We start from the raw sequence: 23,165 nt of genomic DNA, 5'->3' as shown, positions 1-23,165 counted from the left end.
CTGCAGGAAAAAAAAAGAAAAACCTAAGTTTGTCATGTCATTTACCAAACTGTTTTATACCATACGGTGTCTCAGGAAGCCGGAGCCTACCCGGCAAGCAACTAGCGCAAGGCGGGGTACACCCTGGACATCTCAGGGCAAGTGCAAGCCAATCATACATGGGGACAATTTGGAGGTCACGGTAAAGGCTGAGGGGGGGAAATTTGGCCCAGACACTGGGATATCTTCCTAGTCTTATCGAGAAATGCCCGGGGATCTGTAATGACCCCTGAGAGTCAGGACCTCGGTGTAACATCTCATCCGAAAGATGGCGAGGTTTAACGTCCAACACCTATTTCCTGTAATTTGCAGTATGTGATAATGAATAATGATGCACGCCTAGCAGGGCTCGAGAGTCTGGGATACTGGTTACCTTGCAGTTCCTGCTCTCTGCCTGACTTCGCTCCTTGGTCAGGTGCTGCAGGAGGGTGTTCTCACAGTCCACTCTGAAAGCCACGCCCTCCAGAGCCCTCAGCACAGCCTCCATCAGCTGCACAGAGGAATCTGCAGGTGAAAGGCAGGGGTCACTTTGACCGGAATTCCACCCAGAAATCAGGCTGTTGCTGGGCATCTGAATTGAACATCTGGAAATTGCTCTACAACAGTCTCTACTTGCATGGCAGATTCAGAATTTGCTGATATTAGATAGTGCTATCAAGTTGTGATAAATGAGAATAGGCTTTTGTAGGAAGACTGACTGAAAACTAGGCCATGTTCTTGAGTCAAGAAGGCTGAGTGAGCATACTGTATGTCCCTGAAAAGCTTCCATAGGAAGCCACTATGTTGGCTCAAACCTGGACCATGGTGTTGCCTTGAGCCAAGATGGCTGCTAAGTGCACGGTATTGGAAGCAGGTGCTGAATTATACACCTGTTTGTGAGGCACTCGGAGATGAGTGAATGAAATTCCTCACATGAACCGCTGTGATAAGCGCCCTTGGAATTAATTTCCCTACTGGAGATGGGGAAAAAATGCTCACAAAAGAGTAGTTTCTTGAGATTCAAACTGAGCTGTGTGGGGTTGGGCAACTGATTGCTGCTTTGTGTCAGGCGTGCTGATAGTTGGTATGGAGAAGTATTCCCTGGCCAAAATGGGCTCAACCAGGGTTGAGTGGGAGATTTTCTTAGTGGGAGGTAAATTAGGCTGACTAACAGAATGCAGGATCTGGCAGGCTGTGTAGTAGTTTGTGAAAATTCATATTGAGGAGCACACAAGGCCTGGATGTCGAATAGTGCAGAGGCTAATTTTTTTAGCTAGGAGAGAGATTAAAAGACCTATGTAAGAGTAGAGAGAAATAGTGAGGCAGCACAGGGGAAATTATAACAAGCACTCTGTAGTAGCCACAGCGCCCTCTGTTGAGTAACTCTCTAGGAAGAGAAAGAACAGACAAAGGATATTCTTTCACGTGGAATTCAAGAAGGACAGTCTGAACATGGGAAAAGAGCTGTGTGCACAAGGGCTCACCAGGGCAATGGAGAGAAACCACTCTGAAGGAAAGGTTTAAGAAAGGAGACGAACGAAAGGGGACCAGAAAAAGAGCAGTGATCAAAAGAGACGTGATAGTGGCCTGATAGTTGAATCATGCTACCAAAACAAGCAAACAAGGCCATAGGATAATGCTAGAGAGTTGCAGGGCCTGAGGTCACACTTGGCTGTGGCCTAGCATGAAAAGATTACATTTTCCTTCAGATATTAAACAAATTCTGTGGGAGACAAATGGTTCTGCAAACTGTCTACTAAATCTACCAGGCTGTGATTGTTACAGCATCATTATGTTAGTACAGTATATTCAAGAAAGCACACATCTGAGTTCAAACATCCATCCACTCCCTAACCACGGTACGTGTTAAATTAAACCATGCTATGACAATTCTAGAATAAATCGTGCAACATATGTAGACCTGTTAATGGTTGCCCCTCTGGATCTGTGCTGGAGCGATTAGTTGTCTTCACACCATCTCCAGAAGGTGAGCCAGCACCAAGAGCCTGCCCCAGCTGGGTCAGTTCAGTGGAGCTCAGGTGCTCCACTATTTCCTAGAAACAAGAGGTCCAGACACAAAAGGGATTTAAAATCCTGGAACCTATACCTCCATGCAAATGTAGGAAGACTGGATAATTTACATTTTTTAAAAGAGGGCCAGTTCCATTTCCCGCCTTTTTACAGCTTTTGCGTGAGTTGGATCCATCTACGTATCTGCTAGTAGAAAAATGCTTATTGTGGATCCTGAAAGCACAGGGTACAAGGCAGGACTTCACACTAGAGACACAGGGTGCTGATGCACACAGCTAATCTGACTAGCACACCTTTGAGAGGTGGGAGGAAACCAGAGCATCTGGAGGATTCTTATCCTGACATGCAAACTGCACCCAGGTGCCAAGAGCTGGGAGTCGGTAGTATTAACAGCCAGACCATGGAGCTATCCTGGGTTACATCCTATGGCCTCCGATCTGATGGTTGTTGTTTGCAGGCAGCAGATTACCTTTGCGGTGTCGACCTGCTGGCAGATGTTTTTGTAGAATTCTTGCGTGTCTCTGCGGTGCTTGGAGAGCTGGGAGGTCAGGTACAGGGTCTGGTCCTCCAGTTTGTCATACAGGGTCTTCACGTTGAAATCCTCCAGTTCCCTGGGCCCCTTCCTCACCTCTGCAACAGCAACAGCACGCCCTATCAGCCCGGGGACTTTGAAATATGAAACGCAGCTTCATGGAAGCGAAGCTTATACCCATGAGATCTGCAGAGCCCGTGTTCTTAAAAAATGTCATTTCAAGTTTGTTGGCATGAAATAGGAGCAGAAAAACATACAATACATCTTACCAACTTTTAATATAACAGACCTGAAAGGTTTATGTCGCTTTTTGTTACTTTTCGTGCTTGATTATTTGAGAAACCCGGGTTTGTTAAAGCCTGGGACTACGCATGGACGAGCACCAATAGATCTGGAGCCAAAGCCGACACCTAATTCAAAAAGCAATGCACGAATTTGGGATTTTCAAACTCACCTCCTTTAAAAAGTGCTGGCTCCTCGGCCTCTGCTCCTTCTCCCACAACCCTGGTGCCAGGAGTGGTAGGAGACTCCCAGCTAAGGGGAAAACCCACAGTCAACCCTTCAGACAGCCCTCAGCAGACACACACATGGGATAGAAAGCAGGCTGGGAGCAGGATAACTAAAGTAAACTTCACTAGGATTAACACCCAAGAGTTAAGTGTGAACTGAATGGTTTATGGTGTGTTGTCGTCTCTCTTCTCACAAGACAAGGAGGCTGGGACCCCCCTGCAGAGTGAGGAGTGACCAAGGGGCAGCTGCAGCAGTGGAGATGAAGCGGAGGAGGGATAAGGTAAGATCACTTTATTAGCCATATATAATTTTTTGGATTAGGAATTTACCCCAGCTTGCTCTCCATGAGAAACACAGACAGGGAGAGGAGTTTGGGGTCAGAGTGCAGGGTCAGCCATTTATACGGCTAGGATTAACACCCTGGACCAGTTGGGGTTAAGGGTCTTGCTCAGGGGCCCAACGGAGTAGGATTCCTCTGCCAGCCACGGGATTTGAACCGGCAACCTTCCAGCCACAGGCGCAGATCCTTAGCCAAAGAGCCACCGCACCGTTGCAGAAAGCCATATGCGAGGGACAGAAGGGGATTATGTGCAGGATTTAGAACATTTCGGTGAGGAAAGACGTCAGGAGTGATTACAAATTACTACAACTGAGTCTGATTGAATATTATCCCTCCCAAACATCTGTTATAAACTGCAATTACAGAAATGAAATTGAAGGTTTGGGTTCTAAGAAATCTAGGAAGTTAATGGGCTCACCATGAAAACAAAAGGAGAAGAAAATGATCACGTTATTTATTTTCACAGCACAGACCTGAAGAGTTTCTGAGAAACCTGGCCTTTTTACCACACAAACGCAAAAATAACTGAGACGGCTTAGAGAAAAAAATCTGGGGCCACGCGAGACTCCGGTGGCTGACGGAGTGGTTTAGGAGGTTCAAAGCCCTGTAGGCACTACCTTCCCCCGCTGCAGATATAGCCAGCAGGAATGCTGGGCTCTCCCAGGCTGCGCCATTTGGGTCTGTACTTCCTCAGCGGGCTCAGGTGGGTGTGAGCCGGCTTCAGAACCAGGGCAGACGTGGTCAGCACAACTACCACCAGGGCCAGGAATCCGAGAACACCTGCGAAGAATGGATTCATTTGAACCCTAAATCCATAGGAGAGTGGCTCCTGATCCGTTTTCCACAGGACCATTTTGCCTGCTTTTTAAGCACCAGGTTAGCACCAGTCAGAGGCTCTATGTGTATGGGCTAGGCCACATTTAGATCAGTTTGTCCCTCGTTGATCAGGTTTTAGATTTATGATCATAGTATTAACAACAGAAATAGTTCATACTATTTCTGTGCTACACTATGTAAGCCTACTGTTTAGGATTTCCATGTTTTGTGTTGTACTGTGTGATTATCTGTATTATACAGTGCCTTAAGAACATAAGAAAGGAAACAAACGAGAGGATGGTATTCAGCTCATCTAGCCCAGGGATCTGCTATTTCTTGAAAGAAGCCAAAGTATTGGCTTCAACCACATTGCTGGGCAGCCTGTTCCACATTCCCACAAACCTTTGCGTGAAGGAGCACCTCCTGTTTTCAGTTTCAAATTCTGGGTCAGTATTTTATGTTTCACAGGTGCAAGGCGCTCCTGGAACAAAGTGTCTTTGATGGATCGAGTCAATCGCGGGCCCTACCTGCGATGGCGCTCCAGTCAGGCTGCAGGTTGAGCCGGTGCCACTTGAGAACGCCGTGCCTGACGAGCTGCACCGGGGAGGAGGGCTGGAACGCCGCGGCCCTGGGGTGGCACTCCGCCCCGCGTTCGGTCACCACCACCACGAGGCTGCGCTCCGGCACCGCGTTGTCCAGGAACACGTACCTCCCGGCCTCCGAGAACACGTGGGCAAACCTGTACGGGGAAAACCCGGAGCTTGCAGACGTGGCTGCCCTCGCGGCTCATTTAAGAAGCTTTCAAAAGTGAGAGAAGCTTGCAAAACTGCCTGCAGTTCAGATTTAATTGTAACTTTCCATAGTCCTTTCCCAAGTGCCTTGGGTAAAAATGACCCTCTTCTTCAAGCCTCCTAGACAGTACAGTACAAAGGGAACCCTTACCTGGAGGAATTTAACTGCGTTTCCTTAATCAGGTGCTCGAGCCGGCGAAAAGCACCAAAGTCCCAGCTAGGATTGCTGCTGAAGAGATGATCTTTCTGGTATACGGGAAAGTGGCTCAGACTGCGGTCTTCGGGAAAACAAAAAGATAAAAGAATCAGTGACAAAGACATAATGATCCACAGCATTACAGGAATGGTACAGTATAAATGGATTGGGGCTTTTTTGTACTGCTAAAGGTCCAACACATGTAATTGCATTATTTTTCCCCGTGATGAACACGCAGTTTAAAGGCCTGCTGCGATCACCTTTGTGCCATGTTAAAAAGCACCATGTAAAATTTGTCGCTGTCTTAGTCAAAGGCTGTCTTCATAGTAAGTGGGTGAAGGCCTTAACAACAGAACAGGATAAACTGCAGGACAAGCTGAGAGAAGGACTCACTGCTGTGGCTGATGGTGCACTGAAAGAGCAGCATGTCATCCGGTTGGATGCAGGCGATGGGATTGGGAATGCGGGATAGGGAGGTACTATTTGTCTCCATGTCTCCACTAGAAGCTCTTTTCTTCCTGAACCTACTGTCAGCGGAGACATCGCTTGCCCAACCCAGTCCTGCAAATAATGTACAGAACAGTACAACCAAATGGATTCTAGATTTATATAGATCAATAGTACTGTAGGCCAAGTTAGTCTGGAGAAACAATTAATTAGTTTTATTTTGAGAGACCAGGAACAAAGCACCACACACAACAGTCTCTCTGCTGCGGATCCTACTGTCTTGCAGGGAGAGGACTCTATATGAACTGTATAGTGTCCCTCTTGTACATAATAAGAAGGATTTTTCCCTTTTTTTCTGGTCTCTAATTTAGCTCAGGCAAATTTTCCCAATTAGACTATATTTCAATTGTTTAAATAAGAAAAAGGGTACTTTAGCAAATTGTTAACTGCTTTATTTTTATTATTTTTAGAGTCTTTAACGTTACTGGTACTTGCTAAATTATGTTTCATATTTTAAAAGGGGGGAAAGCTGTGAACAGCACCTACTTTAAGATTTAAAATAAAAAGAATTTTAGAAGGAGTCTACCATATATCTATAAGTTAAAGCACAATTCAAAGAACAACCTGAAAGAAATGTGTCTACGAGGCTCCTGTCTGTCAAGATCCATCCAAAAACGCCTTCAGGGCCGAACTGAACAAGGTGGACATTGTCACTGGCCTGGACTTGGACATCAGGGCTTAGGACATCCCCCACAGGCTGGAGAAAAACAAAAGTCTGAATAAATTCCTGGAAGTCCTTGCATGACTGATTTCACTTAATTTTCCAATATTCAGGATATTAACAGCACAGTACGCTTTCCCCAGATCAGTTTCTCATTGTCAATATGTCTGTATGCCTGGGCTGAACTCCATCTCCCCGTTTGAAACTCACTCTGCTCCAGGCGTTTCTCGTCTCCCTGTCTCTAATGTTCAGGACCAGCTGGCCATCAGATCCAAAACTGGCAGAAATCTGGGGCATTCTGGACAGACAGGAGGCGTCGCAAAGCTCTTCAGCAGAGACATACCGCTTACAATGGCAGCTGGGGAATCAAAAACAATCTTATTCACCCGTCCTACAGCCACCAAGAGAACACACTTCCATTTAATTTCATTGTCCTCCATGACAATATTACTGAATCTTTAACCGTACACACGGGACCAAGCGGAAGCATTTTTTCTGCGTGCGTTGATGGAGCCTGACACACCTCTTCTGTCTGTGGTGTTTTACAGGCTCAGTGAGCTCAGCCTCCAGAGAGACCAGTTCACAGCAAACGGCACAAAGTCACGATATCTGAAATATGTCTTGATCAACAGGTTAACATGCAATATCTGCATTTGATTTAAACTTATATTTATGTAATACATAGTAGAAGTCTGGGGGTTGTCTGGGTGATTAGGATGTTAGGCCTCTGAAAGACCTTGTCTGTAAATAATATATAGATAGAGTAACAGCTTTGTTGTGTGTAGGTTTATTTACTGACTAAACTGCTTGGTCAATTCCTGATTTTCACCATTTTTGTAACCCTCCCATTTGGAACAATATTCTTACTGTAGTGGTGGATAATGTACAGTAATAGGTTGCCAGCATGGTTGCACTATGTGTAAAACTTCCCTTGGCTGCATACAAAGGCTCTTTGTGAGAAGTATATTCTCCAACTCACAGTAATAGTCAATAATGGAAAAAGCAGTTATTGAGATTGGCTATTTGGATGTGGATGAATCCTGTTTCACCATGTGTAAAGTATGCATGTACACCATACTGAGAAACGGTAAGAATGCTTTGAAGCGTTTTGGGGACCAGTAGTATTTTTATTGCATTTGTAATGCCTCTCTGCATATGTGAAAAAAAGACACAGTGGACCTCTTGACATTATGAAGTTCGGGGGCTCCTTCATGGTCATAGTGCACCTAATGTTGCCCTCCTCCACTGCCAGGCCCTTGCCCTCTGACTTGGGTCAAGAGGGTCTTTTCTAGAAAGGTGATTCCTAGGGTACTCGTTCATCCCACTCTGGATGTCCCCAATCCCCTCTGGCCCCTCGTTTTGTATGGGTCCTGGCGCCCCTGGACTCACACTCCGAGCTCCGCGCTGAGGCTGCCCCCAGTGGCCCCGCAGGCGGGGGCACAGGGGTACTCCGCGGGGGAGACGCACTGGCGGGACACGGCCAGACGCACCTGCCCTGCCCTGCAGCGCTCGCTCACCTGGGGCAGAGGTGGAGAAAAGCCTCATGTCACTCACCCTAGTGCGTCTGGTTTCCTCTCCATGCACAACACTATTCCCAACAGTACTGGCACCTGCTCTACAAAAATAAATCATACAGTATGTGGTCTTAAAAGAAAAGCAAGCCCTAAATAATAAAGCTGAAGGACCTCTCTTTTTCGGCCATTCGGACTTTAGCAGACAAATGGTTCTGCGTCATGTCTGCATCGTGCTTTGAGACATTCAAAGTGTTCACTCAATCGTGGCATTGAGTGTAATAATTATTCCATGAAGGGGATTTTGCTTTTCCCCCGTTTGAAAAATGCAGAGCAATAAAACAAGGGAACATGATAGCATGATGGTACAGAAAGCCGAGTGAGTAATAATCCTAACTACTCAAACCAGCTGAACAGATTCTAGTAATTTATTGGAGAGCTGGCCTTGCTCCTGACCTCCGGCTGGCAGTCCAGGTCGCTGTCACTGAAGGAGCTCTTCTGGTCCAGCTCGTTGTAGAAGACGAAGCCGGTTCTGCACACGCAGGTGCCGTCGGACTGCTGAAAGGCCCGGTTCAGGCCCAGGCAGGTACAGGAGGCCGCCCCTGGGGAATGAGTGCAGAGTTCAGGCTTTTGGATCTTTCAGGGAGGTGCTTAGCAAACAAATCTTCAGTGAAGCAACCGAGAGCTTCCCTGTGAGCATCCCTTTGACCCTCTTGCATAATCCTGTCAAATTTGTGGTCATATTTACTGTAGTGATCATAATTATTACTTTAACTTTAAAAGTACTGCACCTCAATAATGGAGTAAAAGCCTTCCATCTAAAGCATGTCATTCACCATGAATGCAAACGATACCAGTCTGTGCAGTAGTTAAAGTAAATCAGGTACAGTATATAAAAAAGGAGCTTTGCTGGTGTTCTTATACTTGTGTTTATCTAGGAGGAAACCGTAATGATCATTTTAAAATACATGCATAGCTTTCACCCTGTGTTGGTTTGCAGCTTTGCTATGTATCATACAGGGTTGCACAGCTCCCTCTTGCAGAAGAGGGACTACGCCCCACCCCAGAAAGCAGTGTGATCACCTGCGAGTGAGAAGGACGAGCTGCCACAGGGGAAACAGGCTTTCTGGGCAAACAGGTGATTGAAGGTGCCTGGAGGGCAAGGGTTGCACTCCCCACGATGCTTTGCTCGGGTGATGCTGCCATAGGAACCGGGAGGGCAGGGCACCGGCAAAGCAGACCCCAGGGGACAGTAGTGCCCAACAGGACAAGGGTTACTGAGGTACAGCTCGGTCCCTGAAAGACACATTCAATCGTATAAAACTTCAGCTTTACCTTTTCTTTACTTTGAAAATCATTTGTGTTAAACAAGTCAGATAAATGGTATTTAGTTTCCATCACATTCATCATTTCAATACCTTCCATCGGGAGTGGCTAACTCGGGCTCTGGAGAGCCCCAGTCCTGTGGGCGTCATGGGTCAACCTTTAAATCATCAATTTCCGAACACTTCCAATCAATTTCATTTTGACAACGTTGGTAGATGATGTGTTCAGTCATGTAGTTCAGATATCATTTGTCTTTTATCTTTTATTGGATTATTTAAAACAAACACAGAGTTTATTGGCAAGCTACATCCCAGCCTGACACTGAATAAAGTAAACTTTAACCTAGCTAAATAAGTTGAAATAAACTTAAAATTTAAACCAAATTTTTTCACACAAATTTGACTCTGCTGACAATTAATAAAAACACAGTCTTGTTTGCCTGATTCATGTTCCTTTTTCACAGTGGTTAGCATTGCTGCCTTTCAGCGCTGGAGCCCTGGGTTCAATACCAGGGCTACACTGTCTGTGTGGAGTTTGTATGTTCTCCCTGTGTTAGTGTACGTTTCCTCCGGGTGCTGCGGTTTCCTCCTACAGTCCGAAAACATGCTGGTAGGTTACTTGGCTTCTGGGAAGATTGGCCCTGGTGTGAGTGTGTGCGACTCTGTGCGTCCTGGGATGGACTGCTGTCCTGTCCAGGGTGTCCCCTGCCTTGCGCCCTGCATTGCTGGGATAGACTCTGACTCCCCCACAGCAATGAACTGGAATAGGTATTTAGAAGATGGATGGAAGTTCCTTGTAAACCTCCGTGCCCAGCAAAATCAATGTGCTTAAGTGCAACTGACATGTGAGCGCTCCCTGTTGAGTCTGGCCATGTGGCGAGGCCACTGCTGGAGCCCCTCACCTGCGGGACAGTGGTACCCGGAGGGGCAGGGCAAGCAGGCCAGCTGGGAGGCCACACTGGGGCGGTAGGTCCCGGCCTCGCACAGCGTGCAGCTCTTGTCCCGCGAGTCTCTGGGACCGCTGACGTTGACCGGCATGAATCCGCCATCACAGGACAGCGGTGCAGAGCTGTTTGCAGGGCAGTAGTAAGGAAATAAGCACCTGCAGGACGGGAGAGAGGTCAGAAAGGGCTCTCCGCGCTGTGTCACGAGACATACATACAGTGGGCTTGTTACCGAATTCTTCATGCAGACAAATTCAAACTAATTCCATTAAACACTGGATATGTAACAGTGCAGAACACAGACAATTAGAAAATTGTGATTGCTATTTAAATTTAGAGCACTTTACAAGTGCATTTTTATGGCTATAGTATAGCGTTTCATTTTCTTAACCTTTTTGATGGTTCCACTGAGATCTCTTTAATTCTTCAAAATGGATTGTATAAACTTCGGAGCTCTTTAAAATAGCCAGAAGAATAACGATTGAGAAAATTAAAACACCCTAATTAAAGACTAACACTATCTAATGTCTTGTCATTCTGACTCGGCAGAAAGTGCTGTGTGGCAGGTCTTGGACTAATCGTTCTGGGTTGTAGTCAACAATTTAAAACCAATTCTTTTTTAAAGAAATCTTCGGGTCCAGTTCATCTAAACTGATATTGTGGACGCTCTGCTTTGGCGAAACGCAGAGTCCCGGAGGCGAGAGTCAGGGAGAGCGTGTGGACTGGTACAGCCTGTGGATAAAACAGACGTACTGCTGATGTGGTGTGTCATACGTCTCTGATCCCTCGGCACAGAAGTAGCCCCCTGGGCAGCTGGCAGGAAGTCCCGTCTGGGGTCTGCAGTATGATCCCGCCCTGCATGGAGTCTCCATCATGGAGCCTAGACAGCAAGAGCATGGACTGACTCCGATGACACACTCCTCAGTTCTCACTGCTCAGCTTTACGAAACTTTAGTTCAGCCGTGAGGTCACTAACTGGGCTGCTGACTCAGTGTTTGACCAGGGTGAGAATCTGCCAGGACACTTTGCTCTCAGAAATCCAGCTTGTCTGAAATGTGTCGAGTTCTGCTCAACTGTTTGGCAGTGTTGATGTTGCATTTTTTATGGTGTATCCTGTAATATTTTTTTAACTTCTGTTTGAAGCCCTTGTGCTTGGAATCCTTTGATATTAGCATGCCAAAACTCTTAACTGCACAGTGTTCATGTATTTTGTGTTTGCTGAAAGTAAAGGCATTCTTTGTATTTCATCTTCCATGCAACTTTCCTTGTCATCCTGAACTCCTCTGGACCTGCTTCTTCATGAGAACCTCAAACCAATAAAAAAGTAAAGTGGATAAAGATGTTGTGACTACTTTTAAACGGAACACTAATCTAAGACGGAAGAGTTATCTTAAAACGCATGGGTAAGTGGGAATTAAAATAGCCAGCTTTCACAATTTGTAAAAATATGAATTTGAGTGTCAAGATCAGTGCCATTCAAGGTCATGAACAGCCCAACTGGTGGTCATGATCATTATTTTTGAAGGACACGATCAGTTTTATCAGAGGTCACAATCGATGTCTTTGAAGGTCATCAGCATCACTAAAGGAAGGAGTGAGATGCCTGTGGCTGTGGAGGGAGTGTACCTGGTGGACACTGGTAGGCAGGGCGGCAGGGTGTGCCATAGATATTGGGCCGTCCTGTCTGGCTGGGGTCAGGGCAGTAAGTACCAGCCCGGCAGGGTTCACACTGGCTGGGAGAGGCTCCGCCGGGCTGGGGTCTCATGGTGCCAGCAGAGCAAGGAACAGGAGAGCCCGTCCCACTGCACCAGAATCCTGGGGGGCAAGGACGTCCAGAGTAGTCTGTCAGACCTGGGGGAAAGGAGACACTTCAGCTGTCGTAGTTCAAGTGGTGTCACGGATGTCAGAAGGGACGAACCGTGGAATGGCAGGAGAGCGTAAAAGACCCAATGCGTAGAGGCGAGACGGGGGTTAGCCCGGGCTCAGCTGTTCAGGAAATGCTGTATAGAAACCTATGCCCTCAGGCAGCGGACGTGGGGCGACCTGGTGCTAGGCGGGTTTCAGGATATCCGAACGTCAATGCTGAGCGAAGGCAAATGAAAGACCCAGAAATATATAGCCCCAGAGAGAGAAACACCAGAAGGACAGCAAAGCACCGGAAACAAGAGACAGGACAGAGAAGGAGCGCCCTCTGGCTGCAGAGGGCGTGACAGGTGGGTAGCTGCGTCAGCATGCGTAGGCTGCAGAGGCACAAGTAAAGGTTTATTCCACACTAATAAGAGAAGAAAAGAAACAACATTTTGGCTGTGGAGCCTTCTTCAGGTGTGGAACTCCCAGAATAATTCCAGGAGATCCAGGTGCGGCACCTGAAAAAGGCTCCACGGCCAAAATGTTGTTTCTTTTCTTCTCTCATCAGCATGGAATAAACCTTTACTTGTTCCTCTACAGCTGTCGTGAGCAAAGCAATGCACGAGAAAGAACACTGCTGGGTAACCCAGGCATAAGGCACTGAAAATGCATGCAACTGACATCGCATTAAACTGGACCTGCCTTGGATTTGTGTACTTCACTGTCTCCACAACTTCATCTTATTAAAATAAATTCTTTCCCTTTTAAGACCATTTCTGTGTAAGATGCTGCGGAATGGCGGTGATAACACTGGACTGGAGAGATCGCACATGTACGTTACAGTATGCGCACGAAGCCCTCCGGGCTGCCTGCAGGCCTGACCTGTGGAGTTGCAGTGGTAGCCTGCAGGACAGGACTGGCACTCCCCCCTGCTGCCCGCTCCAGGGGCAGCTCTGTAGGTGTGGAGAGGACACTCTCTGGGTCCTGCTGCTCCCTCAGTGCTGTTGCCGGTCAGCTCATCGCAGTAGTGACCAGGAGGACACAGGTAGTGGGTTGGGTCCCCTACAGAGCCAGAAAGAAACAACCCTACGTCTCACACGAGCTGGGATTGGTCACTCGATTACAAAAGCAGTAGGGATTAACCCTAGCTGGATCTATAACTCTGGTAAAGGGGTTCTCAAAATATCCTAAAGGTCTCCTCAGTGACCTGAAAAAATACCATAAAGAGAAGTCATGATACCTGCATGTTTTGTTTATTTAAAAAAAAAACTAAAATAATGTGAGGCAAAGGTCCCCCGATGATGGTTTGCTTTGTGAAACATTCACTTTGAGAGCCGTCTTAGTTTTCAGAGCACTAAGACTCAGACCTGTGAAACGGGAGGAGAGGGAGGGTGTGAGCGCTGTACCTTCTTTGCACCAGTGTTTTGCTGGGCAGGGCACGCAGTCCTCTCTCCTGCTGGCCCCTGGGGAGGCTCTGATAGTGTGGGAGGGACAGGCCTGGGGCTGTTCAGCTCCCTCTGGACAATAGAACCCTATGGAAAACAGTAACACTTGGCTTTTACTGTAGCTCAGAATTTTGTATTGGAAAACAGTATAAAACAGTGATTCCCAGCCCTCATTCTGGAGGGCAGGTACATCAACAGGTTTTCAGTAAATGTGGGCTCCTAACATGAATCAGCTCATTAACTGTCTTAATTTGGACCTACTGAACAGCTCCTCAGGTGCTGGTGCTTTAAAGAGACACTGCAGACACACTGGGCTTCCAGGATCAGGACTGGGAGCCCCTGATATAAGATGCAATGTGAATAAATGGGTACTCCTGAATGAGTGATGGGCTCTTCCCACAGATGGTTGGGATCTTGTTGGTAACTAGCAGAAACGCTTCATTAAGGTCAAGGCGGTGATGGGATGTACCTTCAGGAAGACACCTTGAGGCGCAAAAGCCGGGAAAGACGATTCAAAACCAAAGAAGTTGTCCTTTTTAAGCAGCTGATGCAAAGAAAGGCATGGAGCCCAGGAAAGAAGAGCTCAGCCTCCTTCTTCTGCTAAAGCGAGTTACCTGCCGGGCAGGGGCTGGCACAGCTCTCTCCCCACTCGCACCCGCTCCAGTCCTGCGGCACCGGGCCCTGTGGAGTGAACTCGGAGCTGCCCGACACGCACAGGAACCCTGCCGCGCAGCGCCCCTGGATCCTGCCGCCCCTGCGCAGCCAGCGAACAACAGCAGCTTCAGGGGAACTTCATCGTCAACACTAACTCTCAGGTCGCTCCACTCATCCTCATTTATTCCAGGACGCTGCATGCAACAGCCAGACAAAGTTGCAATCATGGCAAATACAGTCACACCGCTGACTTTCTCCATTCAACAATCACGTTGTGCATTACTGGCTATCCCTGTCCTCTTCTCCATTCCAAGAAACGAGGATACGGAGCACAAATGAAAGATAATGTGAAGACGGGCAAGACGAAGTTAAGAATTGGGTTTTTGAAGAAATGGGAATCTAGGTAATTAAATTTACAGGAATTGCGTGTGTAACGAATACGCCCCTGCGTATAACAGGGATCTCAGCCGCCTGGGCTGAGGAAGGTCTCTTTTAGCTCAGCTGGCAAGTTCCCTGTTGCGTGACGCCGGAGACCCGGGTTCTCGAACAGGCAGTGAGGGAAAAACTGGCAGGGCAGGAGCAGCAAGGGTGGAAACCCCAAGAACCGTTACACCGGTGGCCCTTACGGGGATGGCCCTTCACCGAGGACAGCGAATTAAGCAGGGGGAGAAGGTAACAAATACGCCCCTGCATATCACAGGGATCTCAGCTGCCCAAGCTGAGGGAGGTCTCCTTTAGCTCAGCCGGCAAGTTCCCTGTTGTGTGACGCCGGAGACCCAGGCAGTGAGGGGCGAACTGGCAGGACAGGAGCGGCAAGGGCAGAAACCCCAAGAACTGTTACACGTGGAAGGCAGAAATCTATCATGATTCATTCATCTATGAACGGAAAGATTTAGGGACAAGTGAGTTGGTCATCGGGCTGGACAGATCCCACAGATATGCAGTTACAGAATCAATCTGTTTTTTGGCCACAATGCCCATTTTCTGCAGTAACGGGATGCAGTTTCTTACTGATCCAGTTGTTACACAGACCTCTGGGACCTCACGAAATGAGGTGAGGGGTACCTGCAGAACCTCCCTGGGGGGCAGGGCAGGCACTCCTGCTCCTCCCGCAGCCCCCCCCGCTCTGGGGGGGTGAATGTCCCACGGGGGCAGAGCTGAGGAACCTGGGTGGCTGCAAGCACAAGCACAAGGCACTCGAGTACATAAAGATAGCAGAGCTACAAAACCAACCTGCAACACAGCTGTTGTACTGTATGCACAGTATGTGTGTGCATGTTCTACCATTTTTGTAATATTCTAATCCTGTCTTTTTACTGTTTTCAGAAAAGCAGAACTAGGGCAATGCTGTAGAGCTGAATTTCCAATATACATCGAAAGAAAGGAGCGAACTGTAAAGAAAATGGCACTTTTAAAAGCTATGATCGTCTCCAAACTCAACCGAGATGAAATGAGTTAGTGGCGGAGATGCCTGCCGCAGAGGTATGAGTAAGTCGACGCTGTACCAGCAGGACAGTATGAGTGTGGCGGGCAGGGATGGGGGTCTCCAGTGACAGCCTCTTCACAGTAGAAGCCAGGCCGGCAGGGTACACAGTAGTCTGAGCCAGGGTTAGGCTGGTACTCTCCTGTGGGGCAGGGGACTGCGTGAGCTGAGCCGGGGGGGCAGTAGTGACCCTGAGGAAACAGATGTTCAACAGTGATCATCAATGTCAGGATTATAACCTAATTGAAAAGAGTGCCTAATTCAGGTCCCAGAGGAACACCACACAGCAGGATTTCCAGGTGTCTTCCAATAATATCCTTTCTGCAAACTTGGGAAAAAAAACCAAGCAGACAATTACTTGGGTAATTTCTGAGTCTAATGCAAAGAAAAGCAGAAGACGTAAGCAGCGTCATTCTGTGCAATCACTATATACTGAATAGTTAAGAATATAAAGTAAACCCATGTCCAGTGACAGCATATTTGTGTTCCATTGCAATCCATATTACTGTAACTTAAGTTGCAAATCTGGGAGGTTCATCGACTCAGCGGGCTTGTTAATTGGATTAACTTGTTTCAGCATACACGACGCAATTAACCTCAAGTCGTTCTCACACCAAAACCACTCTGAGCTCTACAGTTAATGACTTGGCATTCTGAAGGTACTGCACGTGACTTGCAGGAGCCCTCTGTGCAAGAATGAAGAGAGGGCTCAGCTCAGTAGTCAGCGAGAATCAGCCCGCAGAGGGAAAGGAAAAGCCTGTGCAGTTGAGATCCTTTTGTTACCATGGGCTGACCTTGGGGCACAGGAAGGCATGGGGGCTGATTGATGTGGAGGTGAAGGGGCAGTAGAACCCAGCAGCACAAGTGCCACTGGGGGAGGCCTGGCCCTCGCTGGCACAGTAGTGACCCGCAGGGCAAGGCAGGCAGCTCTCCCTGGAGGACCCCCCTACAAGGAAGACAGCATCGTGAAAATCTGTCACCCTCAGACTGTTCACTTCTCTATGGTCACATTTATTACTTTTTGCTTTTTTATCTCAACCTAAATTACTATCGTACCGTATCACTTACTGCATCCTGTTGGAGTTGGCTTTTGGAGGTTGATCAAGAAAAGCCAAAAACAATCATATTAAGGAATCAATAATGTGTTCTTTGGTCAACAGTGGGGAGGCATAAAATGCAGAGGATTTAAGTTAAGACTGATCCTATGGAGCAATACTCCCGTGGAAACCGTGACGTCAGCAGACGCCTCAGTGTGAAGTCACTGCTCCTTCCAGCCAGATACCATGAGCCCACCTGTGGAGTTTCTGATGGTGCCCACTGGACAAGGCAGGGGGGACGGTGCTCCAGCAGGGCAGTAGTGACCCTCCGGACAGGGGCCATTTCTGGGAAACGTGGCAGAACCCTGAGGCACAGCGTATGTGGCCCCACCTTGACAATAATGACCCGCAAGGCATTCACCTGGATCAGGAGACGGGGAGAGAAACATAGCAAATGTATTACCTTGGCTGAACCTGGAAATCAAATTCATTTGTAATTTTTTTTTTTGAGGGGGGGGGCAGTTTTCTTTCCCAAACCTTTCGACGTTGTTGCTGTGTTTAAGGTTATATACTGTAATAAGTACCTGAAACACAACCCTGCTTGTCTCGTGCCCAAACGCAAACCTTCAGAGCAGCTGTTATGGGCTAACACCATTTAATAAGACTTGAATCCCTCATCACAGAATAACAGAGTGAGGGTTTTATTGCTGGGGCAGACAACAATTTTTCTAAACTGTGTTAGTTTAGTATTTTATTCTTTAAGTTCTAAACCACCGCTCCTGTTCAAGAGTCCCCTTGAGATGCTTTTGTCATATTTCATTTTTGTTTTACTATGTTATAAGAAAGCTGTCAACAAAGATTTGATCACACAACTTTATTCTTACTCCTGAAACCCTAGCCTGAAAGAACACAAGAAAAACTCTTATGACTTTCAAAGGCATTCCAAGCAGTGCAGGTTTAAAAATGAATTTTGCTTCCTTGCTGACAGTGTTAGTGCAGCTTTGGAGAACATTTGTGTCTTTCACTGTGAAATTTGTAACTCTGATCCATGTATAGCCTGGTCCCAGTCATTGGTCACTCTCATTGGTCCTTTCAGACAAGTGGGCATGAGAAGTGGGTGTGGGCTTGCCATGAGGCTCATGGGCTCCCTCCGTGCTGCAGTAGAGTCCAGCTGGACAGGGCACGCAGGCTGAGGGGGACTGGGCACCAGGAAGGCTGTTCAAGGTTCCCACTGGACAGGGCAGGGGCGTGGCCGTCTTTGGGGGACAGAAGTGTCCTGAGCATGGGGCAGAAACAAGAGGATACTGAATAGTGCAGCTGTAAATAATCTTTTTCACATCACATCTCTGGGCCCGTCCCTGGTGCATAGATTAAATCTGGCTATGTTGCTCTTCTCATATGTCAGCGAAACCATCCACATTTCCACATCACTAGAATTACTGCTAAGTCTCTGTACGATTGCTGTGGGTCTAGTTACTTGAAATTGGCATGTACTGTAACTAATGTCCCTACGTGAGTTTCCTGCTGGCCGTCACATGATATTATGCATTGTCTCCACACCGTATAATTAAAAATAGTTTGGTCAGAACCTTGAGATTTGCCTGGGGGTGCTCACACCCCCGCTGCAGGCTGAAAATTCCTGGCGAACACGCAGTTGAAGAAGCAGTACCTGCTGGGCAGACTGCAGGCTGCTCTGTGCTGGTGGAATTGCACATGGTGCCAGGAGGGCAGGGTAGGCATGCAGCAGCTCCTGGCATGGGACCGTAGGTGCCGGGCTCACAGGGGACGGCCGCACCTGTCCCCATGGGGCAGTGAAACCCACTGGCGCACAGGTAACCATGGAGGCCATCAGTAGGGCGGGCACTGACACTGCCCGCAAGACACACATACCTGCAGAAAAACCCCACAACATGCTGAGTCAGATCTCAGTTCCACTGCTCCTCCACAGATCTGGAACCTGGAGTATTATTACATCCTATGATAGACATATTTATACCGAGCTGAATTTTTATAACTTTAGCTGAAAATGGAGTTTATAACAAAAGTTCAGGAGGGATGACATCAACCAAGTTCAATCAGACTCAGCAATCCTGATGTAATTTTCTCACCTAAACACTATCAATACTACGCACAATCCCCTTCTCTCCCTCACATACAACTTTTGCATCCCACCTCCACCCCATCTCCTCCTCTGCAGCTGCCCCATGGTCTCTCCTCACTCTGGTCCCAGTGTCCTCGTCCCAGTGTCCCAGAGGTCCCAGTGTCCTCGTCATCTGGCCAAGAGGTCAGCCCTCAGCCTCAGCGAGTTCAGCCAAATTTTCACTAACTACTCCATAACCTTTTCAGAACACTTGATTCTCGAGTGTTGTTTCTAGTGAAAGTTTTCAAATGTTAAATATTACATTGTCAAAGTCCAGCAAAGCAGGTTCATAACTAAATTGTATAGCAGTAGTTATCAAAGTCATGGAATCTCTTTATAAATGTCAGCTCTATTTACAGTATTTTCAGACAACCTTGTTTTTGGAAGAACCACAGGTGTTGTTTTCTGGAATAGGTAAATATATATTTCGAATATTGAGAATAACAGCATTAAAGCAGATAAGATTGTGGCTTAAACCGCCTCAAACCAGTAAGTGAAGTGAAGCCATTAGAGAAGTTTGTGAAATGGAATGGATAACACATAGTATATAGAATCAGAATAAGCTTTTTTGAAGATGGATGGAAAAATTGAGAAAGATCAATATTATGTGAAGTGATGTTATGTGAAATAATGAAGGATATAAGTACTGTTTGTTTAATTTAATGATTAATTTATTAATATAAAGTTAACTAAATTTTGATAATGTAAATATAAAGGATACTTCCACAAAGATATATACATATTACATTTCAGATATATTATGTATTTTATATGTATCCTGCTTTTTTGAGGGGTGGGTGATAGGGGGGAATTGTGGATTTTTTAAAATATATATATTTGTGTAAGTCTCTTGTTTTATAAGTTTTATTCATATGATAAATATGGAAAATATCTGATGGCAATGAGAAACAAATAACAGAAAAGATAGTACAGCAAAGAGCATAAAAGCAGAACGGTCCATCCACAGCCAGAGCTCAAGCACTGGGGTGTAAGAGGAACGTAACCAGTTACCCCGAGTCGCAGGGCGGCGCCTCCTCCAGGTGTGTCAGGGCAGGCCGGTCACAGAAGCGCCCTGGGGGGCAGGGCTGGCACTGCTCTGCCCGGCTCAGTCCCAGGAAGCTGGAGTAGGAGCCCGGGGGGCAAGGCAGGGGGTAGCCCGTGCCAGCTGGGCAGAAATGACCCGCAGGACACAGGTTCTTTCTAGCCGAGGCGCCGTCCGACTTCACCTGGAGACATACAACAGACGAGGCCTGAGAAGCAGCGGAGGGGCTGCTGGTGCAGCTTGTCCAGATCGCGGTCTCTTTCACCGGGCCAGGAGAGCAAGAGAGTTAGGAGGAACAGGAGGAGGGGAACAAGGACAACAGAATCAAACAAAACACACCGGGTCAGAAGGAACAAGAGGCAGAAAGGTTACAGGAAGGTACAGCGTGAGCTTCGGAGGCAGAACTACTGCATGTGGAATAGTAGAATTTCAGCCCTGGGTGTAGCACAGTGTGCAGATACTGTACCATATACTCCGTGGAGTTGGGGCTGCTGGATCCCGGGGGGCAGTAGTAACCAGCCTGGCAGGGCCCTGTTGCCTGGAAGAGGCCATTGAAAGCGCAGTACATCCCTGTGGAGAGTCAACGACAGCATAAGCAGGAGGAGAGAGCGTCGCAAGACACTCGGAGACAAGAGACCTTCCACGCTGAATCAAACCATCTGGTCTAACTGTGTTTCCCTGAGGTTGTTCCAGCAACAGCTGCCGCAGAAGCATACCCGGCGCCCTACTGGCACCTGACCTGCTTTTCAGTGTTTCACCAGTTAGCTCTATAACTATATGTTTCTCCTACAGCTTTCGCAAACCCCGTTTGAGTTTTGACAGTTTCCTCCATCTCTGAAGGCTGTATGACTGCACAGGGCTGTGATACAAGGAGGGCCGCACCGGTGCACAATTTTACCAAAGTCCTCTTTTATGAAGCCCCATGTGCCCCTGCATCTGGTTCAGGCTGATAAGCCGACCCCTAACTGCTGAGAACGAACACTAACTGATAAAGCCTTAAAATGAGATATTGTGCGGCCTGAGGTTTAAAGATTTCACCTGCCGGGCAGAGCTGGCAATCTAACACAGAGGTGGCTCCACTCTGAGGTCCAATGGTGCCCCGAGGGCAGGGGTATTCAGTGCCCACTCCTGTCCCAGGGGGGCAGTAATACCCTCGAGGACAGATGGCTGGCTGCACCACCCCACCTTCTGCACAAGAAGGAAATACACAAGACTGAGAGTCATTGTCAGCACCACCTTCTCCTGTAGCTGCATGTTGCACAAACTAACTAATGGCGCAGTAAATGTCAGTTCCTGGTATCAGTAATGGGATCACAAATGAAAGCGATATGATTTGAACAAATAATATGCATGTACTGCCAACATCTATATCACCCTGCAATGTATGATTGGTAACCCACTAAAGCTCAGCAGGTATGACCCTGGTCAGTACCTGGATGGGAGACTCCTGGGGAAGCTGAGGGTGCTGCCGGAAGAGGTTTTAGTGGGACCAGTAGGGGGCGCTCACCCCCATGGTCAGTGTGGGTTCTAACGACCCAGTATAGTGTAAAAAAGGTGCTGTGTTTCCCTATGAAATGTAAAACTGAGCTCCTAACTCTCTGTGAGCGTAAAAAATCCCAGAGCATTTCTTGAAAAGAGTAGGGATGTTACCATGATGTCTTCGCCAAATTTCTCCCTGACCTTTACCAATCATGGCCACCTAATAATCCCCATCTCTGAACTATCTTCATCACTCTGCTCTCCTCCCCACTGAGAGCTGGTGTGTGGGGAGAGTACTGGCACATCATCCAGGTGGGGCTGCACAGTGGTGGTGGTGGAGGGGAGCCCCCATTACCTGTAAAGCGCTTTGAGTGGAGTGTCCAGAAAAGCGCTATATAAGTGTAAGAATAAAAAAATATATAGAAATGTATGCATCTGCCTCCGTGTTTCTGCACATCGAATTTACCTTCCAGTGAGTGGCAGTAGAATCCAGCAGGGCAGAGGTCACAGGACTCCCCTTGTTGCTGAGCTTGGAAGGATCCTATGTCACAGGGCTGGGGTGCTGGAGACCCCGGGGGGCAGGAGTGCCCAGAAGGGCAGCGGAAAGTAGCGGGAGTGGGGGAGGTCTGCCCAGGAGGGCAGTAAAACCCCGCAGAGCACAGGCCATCCGGAGCAGCGCTGGCTGGGCCTGAGGGCAGACGGACAAGGCAGAACTGCCGCAGCAGCACCACCACAAGAGATTCCCCGGGCAGTACAGTACACACCTGCAGGCAAACCCCCAAGACCAGACTACAGCCACACGTCGCAACAGAATCTGTTTGCAGCGTGCCGAGAAATGAGCTCCTTTGTATGAGGCAACAGCAGAACAATAAAAATATATTACACTGTATACCTTCCAATTCTAACTGTGGCTGAAGAGCTGATCAACACATTTGTGTTCTCTCGAATTGACTACTGTAATGCTCTACTTGCTGGGGTATCTAAATCTACTCTGAACAAACTGCAGTATGTCCAAAATTCAGCAGCCAGAATCCTGACCAGGTTTAGTGCAAGTGATCATATTACTCCTATCCTGGAATCCCTGTACTGGCTTCTGGTCAAATTCCGTGTAGACTTTAAAATCCTCATGCTCACCTATAAGGCTCTGCATGGCTTGGCACCTCAGTACTTGTCTGAACTATTATCACCCTACTCCCCACCTCGCAACCTTCGCTCTTCTAATTCTGCTCTCCTTACTGTCCCCCAAGCTCTGGAACTCTCTCCCCAAGGATATCAGAATGTCACCTCCTCTAAACTCCTTCAAATCCAGACTCAAAACCCTCTTCTTCAGAAAAGCCTTTACTTAACCGGTTCCATTCTTCACCCTTCTGCTTTTCTTAGTACCACCATCCACGGTCTCCTCTATATATTGTAATTGTGTTTTATCTTGTGTATTCTTATTTATCATGGTTGTCATCCTGTAAAGCGCTTTGAGAAGCCACCTTTAAAGGCGCTATATAAAAAAGTTTATTATTATTATTATTATTATTATATGATACTGTATATAAGGTTGCTGTTGGAAGAGGTGTTGGTGGGGCCAGGAGGGGTGCTCATCCTGCCCTGGGGTCCATGTGGGTCCTAATGCCCCAGTATAGTGACGGGGACACTATACTGTAAAAAGGCTCTGTCCTTCGGATGAGACGTAAAACCAAGGTTCTGACTCTCTGTGGTCATATTTTCCCATTGACCCTTACCAATCATGGCCTCCTAATAATCCCCATCTTTAAAAAAATTGGCTTCATCACTCTGCTCTGCTCTCCACTAATAGCTGATGTGTGGTGAGCATTCTGGCGCACTATGGCTGCCGTCGCATCAT

General features: G+C 47.5%; 1 protein-coding gene across 1 annotated transcript in view; it reads right to left on the bottom strand.

Moving 5' to 3' along the window:
* Positions 1–23,165, bottom strand: part of LOC148816733 (uncharacterized) — an 80,949-nt gene that overhangs the window by 6,143 nt on the left and 51,641 nt on the right. Inside the window, exons 67-95 of the mRNA XM_088939458.1 lie at positions 21,777–21,998; positions 20,870–21,019; positions 20,280–20,401; positions 19,801–19,985; positions 18,319–18,539; positions 17,779–17,925; positions 16,906–17,070; positions 16,407–16,558; positions 15,635–15,803; positions 15,195–15,303; positions 14,090–14,229; positions 13,437–13,562; positions 12,913–13,092; positions 11,809–12,033; positions 10,936–11,062; positions 10,141–10,340; positions 8,997–9,209; positions 8,370–8,515; positions 7,792–7,919; positions 6,613–6,760; positions 6,306–6,438; positions 5,628–5,795; positions 5,190–5,316; positions 4,775–4,986; positions 4,049–4,211; positions 3,036–3,115; positions 2,519–2,679; positions 1,940–2,072; positions 413–543 (exon numbers count right to left, since the gene is read on the bottom strand). Coding sequence (XP_088795584.1) covers positions 413–543; positions 1,940–2,072; positions 2,519–2,679; positions 3,036–3,115; positions 4,049–4,211; positions 4,775–4,986; positions 5,190–5,316; positions 5,628–5,795; positions 6,306–6,438; positions 6,613–6,760; positions 7,792–7,919; positions 8,370–8,515; positions 8,997–9,209; positions 10,141–10,340; positions 10,936–11,062; positions 11,809–12,033; positions 12,913–13,092; positions 13,437–13,562; positions 14,090–14,229; positions 15,195–15,303; positions 15,635–15,803; positions 16,407–16,558; positions 16,906–17,070; positions 17,779–17,925; positions 18,319–18,539; positions 19,801–19,985; positions 20,280–20,401; positions 20,870–21,019; positions 21,777–21,998 — 4,583 coding nt within the window. The remainder of the gene's footprint in view (positions 1–412; positions 544–1,939; positions 2,073–2,518; positions 2,680–3,035; positions 3,116–4,048; positions 4,212–4,774; positions 4,987–5,189; positions 5,317–5,627; positions 5,796–6,305; positions 6,439–6,612; positions 6,761–7,791; positions 7,920–8,369; positions 8,516–8,996; positions 9,210–10,140; positions 10,341–10,935; positions 11,063–11,808; positions 12,034–12,912; positions 13,093–13,436; positions 13,563–14,089; positions 14,230–15,194; positions 15,304–15,634; positions 15,804–16,406; positions 16,559–16,905; positions 17,071–17,778; positions 17,926–18,318; positions 18,540–19,800; positions 19,986–20,279; positions 20,402–20,869; positions 21,020–21,776; positions 21,999–23,165) is intronic.

Source organism: Atractosteus spatula, chromosome 22 (assembly GCF_055471065.1).
Source record: "Atractosteus spatula isolate fAtrSpa1 chromosome 22, fAtrSpa1.hap1, whole genome shotgun sequence".
NCBI classification, from domain to species: domain Eukaryota; kingdom Metazoa; phylum Chordata; class Actinopteri; order Semionotiformes; family Lepisosteidae; genus Atractosteus; species Atractosteus spatula.
Note: the sequence above shows the minus strand (reverse complement) of the source record. Positions and strands in the feature narration are given on the sequence as shown.